At 37.7% G+C, this 14,196-nt stretch overlaps 1 protein-coding gene across 1 annotated transcript in view; it reads left to right on the top strand.

Annotated features, from left to right (window-relative positions):
* The window catches only part of COL12A1 (collagen type XII alpha 1 chain), a 113,673-nt gene that overhangs the window by 81,135 nt on the left and 18,342 nt on the right, over positions 1–14,196 (top strand). Inside the window, exons 44-52 of the mRNA XM_021706935.1 lie at positions 1,004–1,127; positions 1,301–1,444; positions 3,665–3,829; positions 5,100–5,138; positions 5,234–5,372; positions 7,226–7,368; positions 7,637–7,746; positions 12,308–12,457; positions 13,807–13,884. Coding sequence (XP_021562610.1) covers positions 1,004–1,127; positions 1,301–1,444; positions 3,665–3,829; positions 5,100–5,138; positions 5,234–5,372; positions 7,226–7,368; positions 7,637–7,746; positions 12,308–12,457; positions 13,807–13,884 — 1,092 coding nt within the window. The remainder of the gene's footprint in view (positions 1–1,003; positions 1,128–1,300; positions 1,445–3,664; positions 3,830–5,099; positions 5,139–5,233; positions 5,373–7,225; positions 7,369–7,636; positions 7,747–12,307; positions 12,458–13,806; positions 13,885–14,196) is intronic.

Genomic DNA, 14,196 nt, shown 5'->3' with positions numbered 1-14,196 from the left:
GAACCATCGAGCCCAGCCAGAAATTAGGATTTCTAATAATAATAGCTACAAAATTTTATTTCTACCATGTACCAGTTATAGGATTATTAATCCTTAAAACAGTTCTATAAGGTAAGTATAGCTGTGTCCATTTTACTGATTAAAAACTAAAGCTGGCCAGGCTCAGTGGCTCAGCTTGTCATCCCAGCACTTTGGAAGACCGAGGTGAGTGGATTGCCTGAGCCCACGGGCAAGACCTCGTCTCTACAATAAATCAAAAGCTAGCCGGGTGTGGTGGCATGCACTTGCAGTTCCCGCTACTTGGAAGGCTGAGGCGGAAGGATCACCAGAGCCCAGCAGGTCGACACGGGGTAGCCATGAGTATGCCACTGCACTCCAGCCTGGGTGACAGAGTGAGACTCTAGCTCAACAAAACAAAGCAAAACCAAAACCAAAAATAACTAAAGCCAATGATGTAGTGACTTTGCCCAATGTCACCCAGGTGTTAATTGGCAGAGATAGGATTCTAGCCCGTGAATCCTGAATATAGAGTCTCTGCTCTTCCTACTAAATCATGTTTTCACTGAGTCTGTGATGAGTGCTATGGTCACATGCATGGCATATTGATGTCACCATGAAGGACAGATGTGTTCAGTGAGGAGGGTAGTTGACTGAGAGCCCACTGTTGGACCAGCATTTGGATTTGAGATGGTGTTTTCTAATTTCTAATCCTGGAACCTCACTGCTCCCGTCTCTCCCATCGCTGTCTAAGAGAAGGGCATCGTGTGAATACAGTGTATTTTCATTATTACTGTCAATTATGACAACTTTGTTGAAGATTGAAAATTAGAGAGTTAGTGAAACAATAGCAGTCAATGTTATAATATTAGCTATTAAGAACTTATTTTTCTGTCGTCAAGTCCGAGACACTTTTTTTTTTATTCTGCAGCTAGAGGATTTCTTCAGAGATTGAAATATAAAATGAGATGACCTGTCCTCACTGCCAAACCACTTTTCCTTTCAGGTTTCATTTGTGCAGTACAGTGATGAAGTCAAGTCTGAGTTCAAGTTGAACACATACAATGACAAGGCCCAAGCCCTCGGGGCCCTCCAGAATATTAGGTACAGAGGAGGAAACACAAGAACAGGTACAGTTAACCAGAGCATATATGGTCTTTTACTCTCAAGAGCACTGAAAATGGTAGGATGAGTGTATCATCTCATTCTAATGTCCAGATTCTTATCAGTTGGGTGTGGCTAATGGCGTTTGGATAATTTTCACTTGGGGTGACACTAAAATGTTCCATGCCACACTCTGTAGGCAAAGCACTCACATTTATCAAGGAGAAAGTCTTGACCTGGGAGAGCGGCATGAGGAAGAATGTCCCCAAGGTGTTGGTTGTGGTCACAGATGGCCGTTCCCAGGATGAGGTCAAGAAGGCGGCATTGGTCATCCAGCATTCAGGTAGGCACATTTGGGAGTTTGATTGCACTTATGATTTGAACAGTTTGAAATGCTCAGAAATGATTGCAGAAGACTGAAGTTGCTGAGATTACTTTATGGCTCTCATTTTATTCTGTACTCTATTCCCTTATAATGCTACTTTATATTTAATTAAGAAATGGTTCAGTAAGTACTCGAAAATGACATAGTGTGTTATTTGTACAAGTTGTGATTCAGGATTGTCAAGGGGTAACACAAGTTCCCCATAGTGGCTGGAAGGCTACAGAAAGCAATGGTTATGGGAGAGTCCTGGAGCAGGCTTCCTGCCAGGGCAGAAATAAATCTTCACCCTGGTTCCTGTACAAGAAGAGACAAAGGGAAACCTTCAGCTCTAGCGCATCCTGGCAGATGCAGACCTGATGGGGACTGCCCAAAGGTACCCTGCGAAGGGTGTTGAGGTCTCTGGGGTAGATCTTGCCAAACAAACATTCTGAAAACCTCCTGGCAAAATCGCCCTTTAGATTGGTTATTTAGGATTATGAGAGATGACATATTATTATTTTTATTAAAAATGTTTTATTAGTATTTAATAGTTGTACATATTTTGGGTGCACATGTGATATTTTGATACATTGATACGATGTGTAATGAGCAAATCAGAGTAATTGAGATATCTCTCACCTCAAATTTTGATCTTTTCTTTGTGCTTAGAACATGCCAATTCTTCTAGCTATTTTAAATTCTACAATAAATTATTAACTGTAGTCTTTCTGCTGTACTGTTGACTACTATAACTTCTTCTTTCTAGCTAAATTTGGAGGGAAATGATTTCCAAGTTAGAATTTAACAAAAAGATCCATCAGGTGAAAGTGTAGAACAAAGATATTTTCTGACATATTAAATACATTTTTTACAATAAATTTTTTTTTAAATTTTAAAGATGTGGAGTACAATTCAGGATTAGGTATGCAGATGTTTATTATGCAGGTACCCTTGTTGATGAGGTGTGTCCCCCCTTCCCCAGGCAGACTCCCACTACTGCCAATCCCACTTCCCCGCCCTCTCTCCCGGCAGTTTCCCGGATAGACATAATTTGAGGGAGAATCCTATGCTATGCATGATTTATTGCAGTAAATGATAGAGTATTTTGTTATACGGAGTTTGTATATGGTACATGCATGATTTTTTGGCTAAAATTATGAGTCATGACTAGTACTAAGTCATACTGTCTTTTTTCAATAGTGGTTGTTCTTCATAAGGATCTTTTATAATTAATTGCCATTATGTTATACCCTTTGAGCAGATTTCTGCATAATCCGGGCACCTAGCTGGTTTAAGTTTGTAGTTATGAATACTTGCTTCTCAGGTCAACTTCATTATATCTAATTATATTTCTAATTCCTTACATAGCTTTTTTTTTTTTCCTGATGTCAAAATAAGCTTTTGGGATAAAAAAAAATGTTCATTTGTAATAGCCTAAGCAGAAGAAAGCCTCAGTGGGAGTTGAGATTCCATCTCCAATGTGGCCAAAGTATTGCTGCTGGGCTTAAGTTTGCTGAGAAAATCAGTTGTTTTTTTTTTTGAGTCAGAATCTTGCTCTGTTGCCCAGGCTGGAGTGCAGTGGCACGATCACGGCTCACTGCAGCCTCAATCTCTTGGGTTCAGGTGATCCTTCTGCCTCAACCTCTCAAGTAGTTGCAATAACAGGTCCCGCTTATTTTGTGATTTTTTTTTCTATAAAGATGAGATCTCACTATGTCGCTCAGGCTGGTCTTGAACTCTTGGACTCAAGCAGTCCTCCTGTCTTGGCCTCCCAAAATACTGGGATTACAAGCATGAGCCATAGTGCCTGGCCTTAAGAATCTAGGTTTTAAAATGAGCCCCCCCTTGGCTTTTGAGTCACATAAACTTAAGATACTAACGGCTGCAGAATTCAAGTGGACTGTGGATTTGTGGAAGGCAGTGTGCACCACATGAAGTATTTCTGCTATTAAAATCTTCATCTTTGAATGGTTAGGATTTTTATTTGATTAAATCCAATGAAATGTATTTTATAAAGCAGAAAATAGGAAGACTTGGAGAAAGTACATATTTATCAAAAAGAGGCCATGTCGAGTAAAAGTACTTGCACACGTGAAGAACATACAACATCATTACTGATAAGGTTTTATTTTGAATTGCTCAAACAATGAAGGACAGAAAAAGGGGCGTGTGATTCATTCTACAAATGCTACCCTGCAGGGTTCAGTGTCTTTGTGGTTGGCGTGGCTGATGTTGACTACAACGAACTTGCCAACATTGCCAGCAAGCCAAGCGAGCGGCACGTGTTCATTGTGGATGACTTTGAGTCTTTTGAGAAGATCGAGGACAACCTGATTACATTTGTTTGCGAAACTGCCACGTCAAGTAAGTCTTGGTCAACGTGGATCCGTAAGCTCACTTGTTTTGAAAACGGATTGCTTGGTAGACAAAGTAATCTGACCTATGTGGGATCAAGTCCGTGCATAAATAGATGCTAGGAAATCACTTGAGACCTGATGAATCATTGTTCCTATTGGGAACGTATTAAGTGTGTGCTTGTCAGAAGTCCATTTTTAGCCTTGAAGATGTCATTTCCTTGTATGGCAATAAAGTGTTTTAAGTTATGCCTGTGACATTTGGGAAAATTAGCTTAGAATTGCATATATAGAAGCATTTCAGTGAAGTGAAAGCTTTCCCCATTAGTAATCAATTGGTATTTGTTCTGTCAACATGCTTTAAGAGAGCAGCGAAAAATTGGCTTGTGTGTGGGTGACCACAGAAATTCAGTTGGTTCCCATTTGTTCGTTTGGGTTTAGCTTTTCAAGTTCAGCTTTTAAACTCCCAGGGAAAGACCAAAGATTGATTATTTAAATCCATGTATCCTCTTCCCCATCCATTAGCATCGATTCTTGGGGTACAAGATCATGGAGACAACTCTATGGGTACTCTAGACCGCAATTCCAGGCAGGCTGTGCTTTTTAAGTGCAGCATTCCCTCCCACATTAAACATTATATTAAAAACTCAGAGCTCTGGTTAGAGTATACAAACCTCTTGGTTTACTATGAAAACTTATGCTGTAGTCCATTGTGGAGCTGCACTGGTAAAAATGGGTTGGGGTAGAGTTGCTTCTCTTGCATTCTAGGTGGTCCTGGTGCAGTCCTCTGGTACCCCAACTCTCAGGGTGGAGGGTTCCAGGGCAAAAACTGCTGCACACTTGTTACCAGGACATTTGGTGATCAGTGTGGGGTTCAGGGGCTCGACAGAGAGGAGGACTGGAGAGGAACGGAATCCTCTTACCTGCGCATAAAATGAAAATTCCCCGGGGAGGGAAGTTCTTCAATCTATTGAAAAACATATGAAAAAGCCCCCTTTAATTCTATTTTAAAACACTTAAAAAATTTAAGAACACTACAAAAATCCAGTTGGACTAGAGAATGTTTAGAAAATATTTGTTACACTGGTTAATAGTCTAATTTCTCCCACACACAGAAAGTCTACAAGTAATAACTTCAAAAGATTAAATCGCTAAGTTATTTTTTAAGAATGAGTGAACAGTTTTATTACTTGAAATTTGTACACTGCTGCTTTCTGTGCATATACAGTGCTTGCACACTGTGTTGGCGAATCATACTTAAAGAACACTGTGTGTTGCAGGTTGTCCGCTCATTTATTTGGATGGCTACACCTCTCCAGGTAAGCATTTGCACTTTGGGGCTAATTAATTTCAGTATTTAAGCAATGCAGTAATAAAATCTGCTCCTTTGAATCTTTTCTTTTCTTATGCAAAGGTTTTAAGATGCTCGAAGCATACAACCTGACCGAAAAGAATTTTGCTTCTGTACAAGGAGTGTCTTTGGAGCCAGGGTCGTTCCCCAGCTACACTGCTTACAGGCTTCAGAAGAACGCTTTTGTGAATCAGCCTACAGTGTAAGTGTGACAACGGAAAGTTCTTTTTCTTCCAATGGGCAAGAGGTTCTTGGGATCTTTGCTGACTTTCTAGAATCCTGGAACTCCTGAATTGTCAGAGCTCCTTAAGGATGACCTTGTTTGGTTTCCTTACATACAACTGGGTTCATTGTTTTCCATCACATTGCACTGTGGTTTGCACACAGGAGACCAAGACTCAAGCCTTATTCCTGGATCCAAGAATCTCATCCTGGCACTGCCAGGATCCATAATATGTATGAATTGTTGGTCCTTTGATTTAAGGCGAGGGTTGTAGCTACGCTTCCTCCAAGTGAGGCTGTCAGGACAGGAAGGCAGCTTGTTATTTTGAACAACTCTCCCTGTGGCATTTCTTATTCATTAAAATAAAACTTTTTATATTGGGAAATACATGTGTTTCAATTTATGGAGAGAAAAAAACAGGAGGAGATAAATCTGTCAGAAATTTAGGACACAGTCAGAAAATGATGTCTGAAGTCTGAAATCCTCTGGGACAGCTGATGGAAAATTCAGCCTAAAACCAAAGCTAATTTATTTTAAGGAGGCACAGACTGCACTGTTGTAACTGTGAGCTCCTACCTCTTTTATGGCTAGCCACCTTGGTCCAGAGTTTTAGGTTTCTTGGTGAACCCTAACACCCAGTGTTTAACGCTTAGTCACCTGAAGATGTGATTCCTACATTTTAACTTGTGTCAGCTTATTGTCCTCTCAGAGTTAGAACTCTTGACTGAAAAGAAAGAAGCATAAGTGCAATTCAGTCATTCTTTTCATAAGCACTGTTATCTGAGAAAAAAGGGGAAAAATGGGGTAGGAGAGAGATGAGTTAACATGGAGAGGCTCTTATCTTCAATATGGGATATTATAAAGATAGTTATTGAACATAGAAAAAGGCATCAGTCATGTGGGCTTGCCCAGAGCACATGTTTTAGGAAGTATGACAGTGCTAAGTCCAAAAGTACTAGTGATGTGATCCTAGGACACGGAACCACAAGAGATGTTTTGTGTCTTCTGTTGGAATTCGTGGAGGAATAATTTCTTTTCTGTCCAAGAGTTGACTATTTCTTATCTTCAGAGAGAAGTTATTATTAAATGGTCTTAGACAGAAAACCATTAATTCTGCTTCACAAATTTTCCCGGAACAATGATTGACTCAACCATGGAGGGACACGTGGGACCAAAATTGTAGGCTCTGAGCTTAGAGCCAAGAAATATTTCCTTTTAATTGACTCACATCCTTTTATCATCTCTAAACGTTTGCATATGTATTTGGCCTTAACATGTAAGAGTGGTTTTGTATTTAGGAATATGTGAGCTCTGGAGGTGGTGATTTCAGGGAGAAATTTGGAAGTGTAAAAACTGTGAGTGATAGGGAGAGAGAAATTAAATTCTTAAGCCATTTTATGATCTCATACACTTGACATTGGAAATTAAGTATATTTAGTAAGATTCATTCTCTTTAAATGGTATTTACATTTATAACATTTATCACTCTAATAGGCATGTAAGTTTATGATATTTTATGTATCTAGAAAGATTAGTTATCAATAACAGGCAAAAAGACTATTTGGTAATTTCCCAGACTTTTGTGACTTAGTCAAGTTATAAACAGTTGATTACAATTTACGTAATGTATCTTTGCTGTTTGTTCTTTTGATGTGTTCCCTAAATTTTTCTCCTTCTAAAGAGAAGTCAGAAGGAGTCAGATTATTAAATAACCTCTAACACTACCCATAATGAGATTCTGGTCCAAAGATTTAAAATAGTCTCTGTTCCTAATGTTAAACCAATCTTTTCTTTTGTCTTTTTTCTTTTCTTTCTTTTGTTTTATTCAACAGAGATGTTCACCCAAATGGACTTCCTCCTTCATACACGATTATATTATTGTTCAGACTTCTTCCAGAAACTCCCAGTGACCCTTTTGCAATTTGGCAAATTACAGACAGAGACTACAAACCACAAGTTGGAGTGATTGCAGATCGTAAGGACTTTTATTTAAGGCCTATGCATATGTAGTTTTGTTGATTTTTTTTCCCCTTTTTAAAAAAACCTTCTGAATTTACTTGATACATGCTTTTGTGTTTAAGCTTTTACAAATATAACAAATCAGCAAATATATAGTTTCACTTTTATCACAACTGAAATTATTACATTTTTTAGAAATCTCTTTAACAAGAATTATTTGCTAATACTTTCAGTAGAATGTATACCATGCATGTAATTTAATTATGGTTATATGTTGATTTTAGCTTCTAGCAAGACGTTATCGTTCTTTAACAAGGATACAAGAGGCGAGGTGCAAACTGTTTCATTTGACACAGATGAAGTAAAAGCATTATTTTATGGCAGCTTCCATAAGGTAAGAATGTAAAATGAAAAAATAAAATGACAAAATTAAAACTAATTTCTTTTATCCTTTTTTTTTTTTTTTTGAGTTGGAGTCTCACTCTGTCGCCCAGGCTGGAGGGCAGTGGCACACTCACAGCCACCCCAGCATCGATCTGCTGGACTCTGGCAATCCTTCTACCTCAGCTTTCCAAGTAGTTGGAGCTACAGGCACGAGCCACCACACCCGGCTAATTTTTGATCTATTGTAGAGACGAGGTCTTGCCAAGTTGCCCGCTGGTCTCGAACCCATGGGCTCAGGCAATCCACTTGCCTTGGCCGCTCAGTTTGCTGGGATTACAGGCTGAGCCACCGAGCCTGGTCCTATCATTTATTAAAATGTTACATTAATTTGGTAGAATCATAGCTATGTCTTTTAAAAATAAAATCTTATTTTAGATAATTTGACTTGTTCAAAGAACATTTAAATGTTAAATGTTAAATTTAAATAAACCAGTAATTCTGCTAATCAAGAGATAACCACTGTTGACTTTTTAATATATTTTCAGGGCTTATATATTTTCAAAATTTGAATCATATATATACAATATTGTTCACCTGTGTTTTTACTTATCACTTTTTTGTGAACTTTTGTGTTATTTAGTTTGAAAAGCTTAATTTTAGTGGGTTACATTTTAATTGATAATATTATTCGTTTCTTCTTTATTTTTTGAGTCAGAGTCTCTCTGTCACCCAGGCTGGAGTGTAGTAACTCAGTCATGGTTCACAGCAGCCTTGATCTTCTGGGCTCAGGCAATTCTCCAGTCTCAGTCTCCTGAATAGCTGGGAATACAGGCATATACCACCATGTCCAACTAATTTTTTAACTTTTTTTAGAGATGAGGTCTCTCTATGTTGCCCAGTCTGTTCTCTAACTCCTGGGCTCAAGCAATCCTCTTACCTCTGCCTTCCAAAGTGCTGGGATTACAAGCATGAGCCATTGAGCCCGGTGATAATATTATTCTTTTATAGAGAACAGTAACCTTCTTCTGCTTGCTCATTTATGAAAAAGTTACAAACATGCCAGGGGAATGTAGAATAAAAATTTTTATGAATCCAAAAGTTATCAAGATTTACAAAAATAAGATCAATAAATATTTATAAGATTAATTTTTACATGAACACAATTCTATAAAATAACCTTATTAAAAGTTCTGAGATGCATTCTAGGGGATTATTTGTTCTTGGTGATTTTGGTCAATTTTTTGTATATCAACACTCAGAGTACAGTACAAATATTTTTGGGGGTTTCTAAAGGTTGATCATTGGACAAATAAAAAGTACTTCTTCTTAAGAAGTAGTAAAGTTAGAAGCATTGGAAAGAAAAGGAACAATAGATTTTTTAGTGGTGTTTGTTCATCCATTGGATTCCATTAGCAGGAATAACAATTGTACAATGTTCTAAAATGTATCCAGTGTGGCATGCAGAGAGATTAGCTTCCATATATAAAAGACAAATATTTCTAGTCCAATCTGATTCTCAAGTGAAAGTTGAAGAAACTCTCTACTTGAGTAGATTTAGCAAGATTTCTTGCTGTTTCTACTCCTGAGGAAGTTTTTTCCCCAAGAATGGTTTTCTTATTCATGAATCAGATTCTGGATAAGGATGTTGAAGGATCCTCCTTATCAAGTTCAAAGAGGCTTCAATGTGTACATTAGTGATAAAACAAAAACAACAATGAAGGGAAAACAAAGTACAATAGAATGTTTTCTTCAAAGTCTGCAGAGCAAAAAAAAAAAAAGCAAAGTTTGCAGAGCTTCTTGGTAAAATGCAGTGAAATAAATGCCTCATTGGGAAAGCATATCCTAGTTTGGCAGATGTTACTGGCTTCAACTTATCCTTATCTGATAGTAGATGTTGAATCTGGCAAAGTTCTTATTAACTTTTTTGGCTCATTGATAGGCTTATTAAGCTTACATTTGAGTTACTTGCTAAAAAGTACTATTTTATTTTTCCTTTCATATTCATGAAAAGTACTGAGAATCTAATCTTTTGCTAAACAACTGGTAACCATTTAATCACTTATTTTTAAATTTCCACCTTTATCAAATGCTTCATTTTATCTGAGCCAATCCAGGCAGTATTTTTCAGAGGTTTGTAGTTATAGACATTAATTATTGCAAATCATGATAACTATGTTTTTTGACATTTTCTTCTTCATACCATTTGCCTTCCTAGAGAGGTATTTTCATTCTTGGCTGTTATATAATGCCTCTTCTCCTTCTCATAAACTGTCTTTTCTCCCCAAATTCTCTACCTCTCTTTTTTTCATAATCTGTCCTTATTTTGTTTCTTCTTTCCTTTTCACTATACTCTTTGCCCTCCTCCATCCATCATCCCTATTCTTTCTTTTTCTTTTTTTTGAGTTGGAGTCTCACTCTGTCGCCTAGACTGGAGTGCCGTGGCCGCTCCTGGCCACCGCAGCCTTGACCTGCTGGGCTCTGGCAATCCTTCCGCCTTAGCCTTCCAAGTAGCTGGAACTACAGGTGTGTGCTATCACGCTCGGCTAAACTTTTTCAAACAGCTCTATTGAGATGTCACTGACATATAAAAATTGTATGTATTTAAGGAATACTATAAGGAGTTTTGATATACATACACATTGTGAAATAAGCTCCATAATCAAGCTTATTGACGTATTTATTACATCTACATAGTTACCGTCTTGTATGTGTGTATTGGACAGGTTTAATCTAAGATCAAGCATCTTAGCAAATTACAAATATACAATGCCCCACCCCATTCTTTTAACCTGTTCTCATTTATCCCATCAGTTCAAGTACCACCTGAATCACTCTCAGCTATTTACAATCTTACTGAGCCAAGGAGTCAAGTACTCTTCTTCCACTTCCCATCTAATTCCTGAATTTACATTTTTCAACCTTGGGATCAGAATAAGCAGTACCTCAAGGGCAGACTAGTAACTGAGACTGGGGGGCGGGTGGTGGGGGATGTTGAGGGGAGAGGATTAGTTAAAAGAGTTTAATTAAAAACTGACAGTTATCACTTCTTGTGCATTCTCTTGAGAAGCCTTTGTGTTCTTCCTTCTATAGTTTACAGAGGACATAGATCCATGAATGCGAGAAATTTGTATAAGGGGAAGAACTAGAATACGTGAAAAATAGTCTAAGGGACTGGCAGAGGCTGGGAAGGGAAGTGAATGACTAGAGGGTCCCTATTTCTTTCTACTGGTCTGGGGCCAACACACTTTCAGAGAGAGAATAGGCTGGTTATCCTCAATACTTGGGACAATCATCTACAGATGAAGACCCAATCTGAAATGTAACTTTGCATGCGCTTAGAGTAATAAGACACATCAAATAAATATAGCGAAATGTGTTTTTAGGATGTACTTTTTTATGATTAGCTTTCATAAATGGTAATTGTAGTAGGAATAATTTTGGTACAGAGTAAGAGTTTTTGATGTTGAAATAATTTTTCTGAATACTGTGGTTTTTCAGATGCTGGCTGAATATTTGCTTCTTTGGTTGTTTATATAAGAGACAATAAAAAAGTTTTCATTTTTTGAGATAATATATATCCTAGTATGATATTCTTTTTTAAAAATTATTTTTAAAAATTCAATATTAGTTGATTTGCCCTGGAGAAATTTAAATTTTATTTTTTAGTAAGCTATGTATTGCTTTGTATAAAAGTGATATGTGATTCATATTTATTGTAGATGCACTAAATGAATGTTTTGGTGGTGGTTCCATGTGAGAAAAATATGAGTTTAAATATTTAGAAATGATTCCTGTGCTTATTGACTGAGAGCATTTAAGGGAATTTCTGTTCCTTTTAACTTGCTGCCAAATTTTTCAAAGTAGTCATCAAGCACTTACTTGAGTATTTGTGCCGTGATAAGTGACAGCAATGAGTATAACGTCAAGGTCAAGGGTAACCCATGACTATTCTCTACATTGTTGAAATACAGGTTTTACTAATTAGCTATACCGGTAGATTTCTTAACGTTCTGTGTGCCTTCAGTAGCGGACAAAAACTAAACCAACATCAATTTCTTCCCTTTAAAAAAATTGAATCCTGAATTATATTGATTCCCAGAGTCGAATCTCTATAGAAGACTTAAGTGAATTCTTTACTGTGTTAGGTATCTGTATGGTGGACAGGCTCTTTTTTGCAGAGATTGTATTGAGGATAACAATGCATACATGATTTATTAGCCTCTATTTGGATAGCTCTGTATAATTTACAAGTCGTTTCATGTACTGCATCCTCTCTGGTCATCTCTGGTCATCTCAGAAGAGTTCATAATGGGAAAAGAGGGAATTATGCATGCATTTGTAGATGAAGGGAACAGAGGTTAAGTGGCTTGGCCAATTTCATATTGTTACTAAATGACATCACAGGCATTGCAAACTGTTCTTGGATTTTTATTCTGAGGTTCTTGATTTGGTATCAGAATGGCTTAAAAAGCATTTTTTAAAAAAAGTAACCTGTGATTGGAATTAACAGGGACAGCTAATTTTTCTTTTTTGGGTAGCAATGTTATAATAGAAACAAATTATCTTTCTAGGTTCATATCGTAGTAACTTCAAAAAGTGTTAAGATTTATATTGACTGCTATGAAATCATTGAAAAAGACATCAAGGAAGCTGGAAATATCACAACTGATGGTTATGAAATTCTTGGAAAACTACTTAAAGGCGAGAGGAAATCAGCAACAGTAAGTAACACATTTTTATTCTTCTCAGTACTTTGTATTAAGATCGAATGGCATTTTCTAAATAGCTCAGTGAGTTTTATTTTTTTCCTCGATGAATTTTAAATGGCCAAATTCCTTGGTCAGATTGAAACACTGGAAGAGTTACATTGAGAAAACATGCTACTCACAGAATATAATAATGTGCTTTAACTACTTGTCAGAAACCAGATGAGATGTTAAGGCACCAGGGAACACCGCGTAGTCATCTTGAAACAGGACCAAATTGGAGAATACAATACCGAGATTTGCCAGCATGCCAGTGAAATCTAAAACCGTTCCTTTATGAGTCTTCAGAGATGAGTGCTAGTACAGATCTGTGCAGTCAGGACATTAAGCATTTGTGGAGACTAGCTGTGACCTCACCAGAGCCTGTTTCCCCTACAGAAGAGTCCTTCCTCTCCCTGTCTCAGCAGCATGAGGGTAGCAGGGTAGCCAACTGACCCTATCACTCAAGAGTGTTACCGCCTCAGGTTGGAGACAGAAGCATGCCAGCCCTATTTACAACGCTGCCTAGTAGTAAACATTTCAACAGAAAGTCTTCACTGTACTAGGCTAAGAAAGTTCATATTAAATGTCAGTCAATAAGCATATTGTCCTAAAAGCACTGTTAACCTCTTTGGCTTCTATTATTCTTTTTAAGTAGCATTATATGTTTAATTTAGCCTTTTTCCATAAACGGAGTTTATTCTAGATTCAGAAGGGGAAGGTTTTATTCCACTATATAGAAACAATTAGTTCAGATTTAACACGAGTAAAATCCAAACTTTTTGTGGAATATTGGTTTTGATATTTAAGTAAACAATTATATAAAATTTCTTAAAAGAATGACTATGTCTAAGCAGTCTTTTCCTTTGATCCAAAGAGCTTTATTTTTAATAATATAAAAAGACAAATTATTACTCAACCCCTAGGTAATAATTTTTGAAAATAAGAGCATCGGTTATAGAATAAGTGAGGAATGGTTTCTTTAATTTACTTTTACTTTCCTTGTGGACTCTTAGAAGCTGATTCAAATTAACTTAAATAAGGAAATTAATGCTTTCTTAAAAAAAAAAAAAACTCACCCAGCCATTTCATTTCGGCCAAGGAAGTGACCAGGGGAAGGAATCCTGCATACACACATGCCACCTGAGTGTTTCTTGGACGTATGATCTCACGCTCTTTTCTTAGGAAGTGGGGATCGCATTGCTCTTGAGGGCTCTCACCCTTGAGAGAGTCTGTGTGAGAAGCTTGCAAAGGTTAGCATGCGGAAATGTTAAATGAAATGTGTTCATGCATCTCCAGCTGATGTTACTGTTGGTTGTTTGCAGTTCCAAATCCAGAGTTTTGACATTGTCTGCAGCCCGGTGTGGACCAGCAGAGACAGATGTTGTGATATTCCCTCTAGGGTAAGTGAAACAGAATTGCATCCTGCCGTGACTCTCACAGCCCCCCAGGGATAAACCTTTGTGTCTGGGAGAGGAAGTCACACCAGCAGCTGCATCTCTGGATGGAGCTAAGGGACGCGCAGTGCTCATCAGCTAGTGCAGGTCAGGCCCGTGCCTGTATGATCCCTTCCTCAGGAGCCAAGAATGTGTAGACCCCATCTGGACCTTCTCCCCAGCAGAAGTCCTCCTGGGTTAATGTGTTTGATAAACCCACCTACCTCAAAACCCAGTTTCTGCTTGTCAAATACCAGCTTTTAGTGGAATCAGCCATCA

Source organism: Carlito syrichta, unplaced genomic scaffold, assembly GCF_000164805.1.
Source record: "Carlito syrichta isolate Samal-C Ts95f unplaced genomic scaffold, Tarsius_syrichta-2.0.1 Scaffold316211, whole genome shotgun sequence".
NCBI lineage: Eukaryota > Metazoa > Chordata > Mammalia > Primates > Tarsiidae > Carlito > Carlito syrichta.
Note: the sequence above shows the minus strand (reverse complement) of the source record. Positions and strands in the feature narration are given on the sequence as shown.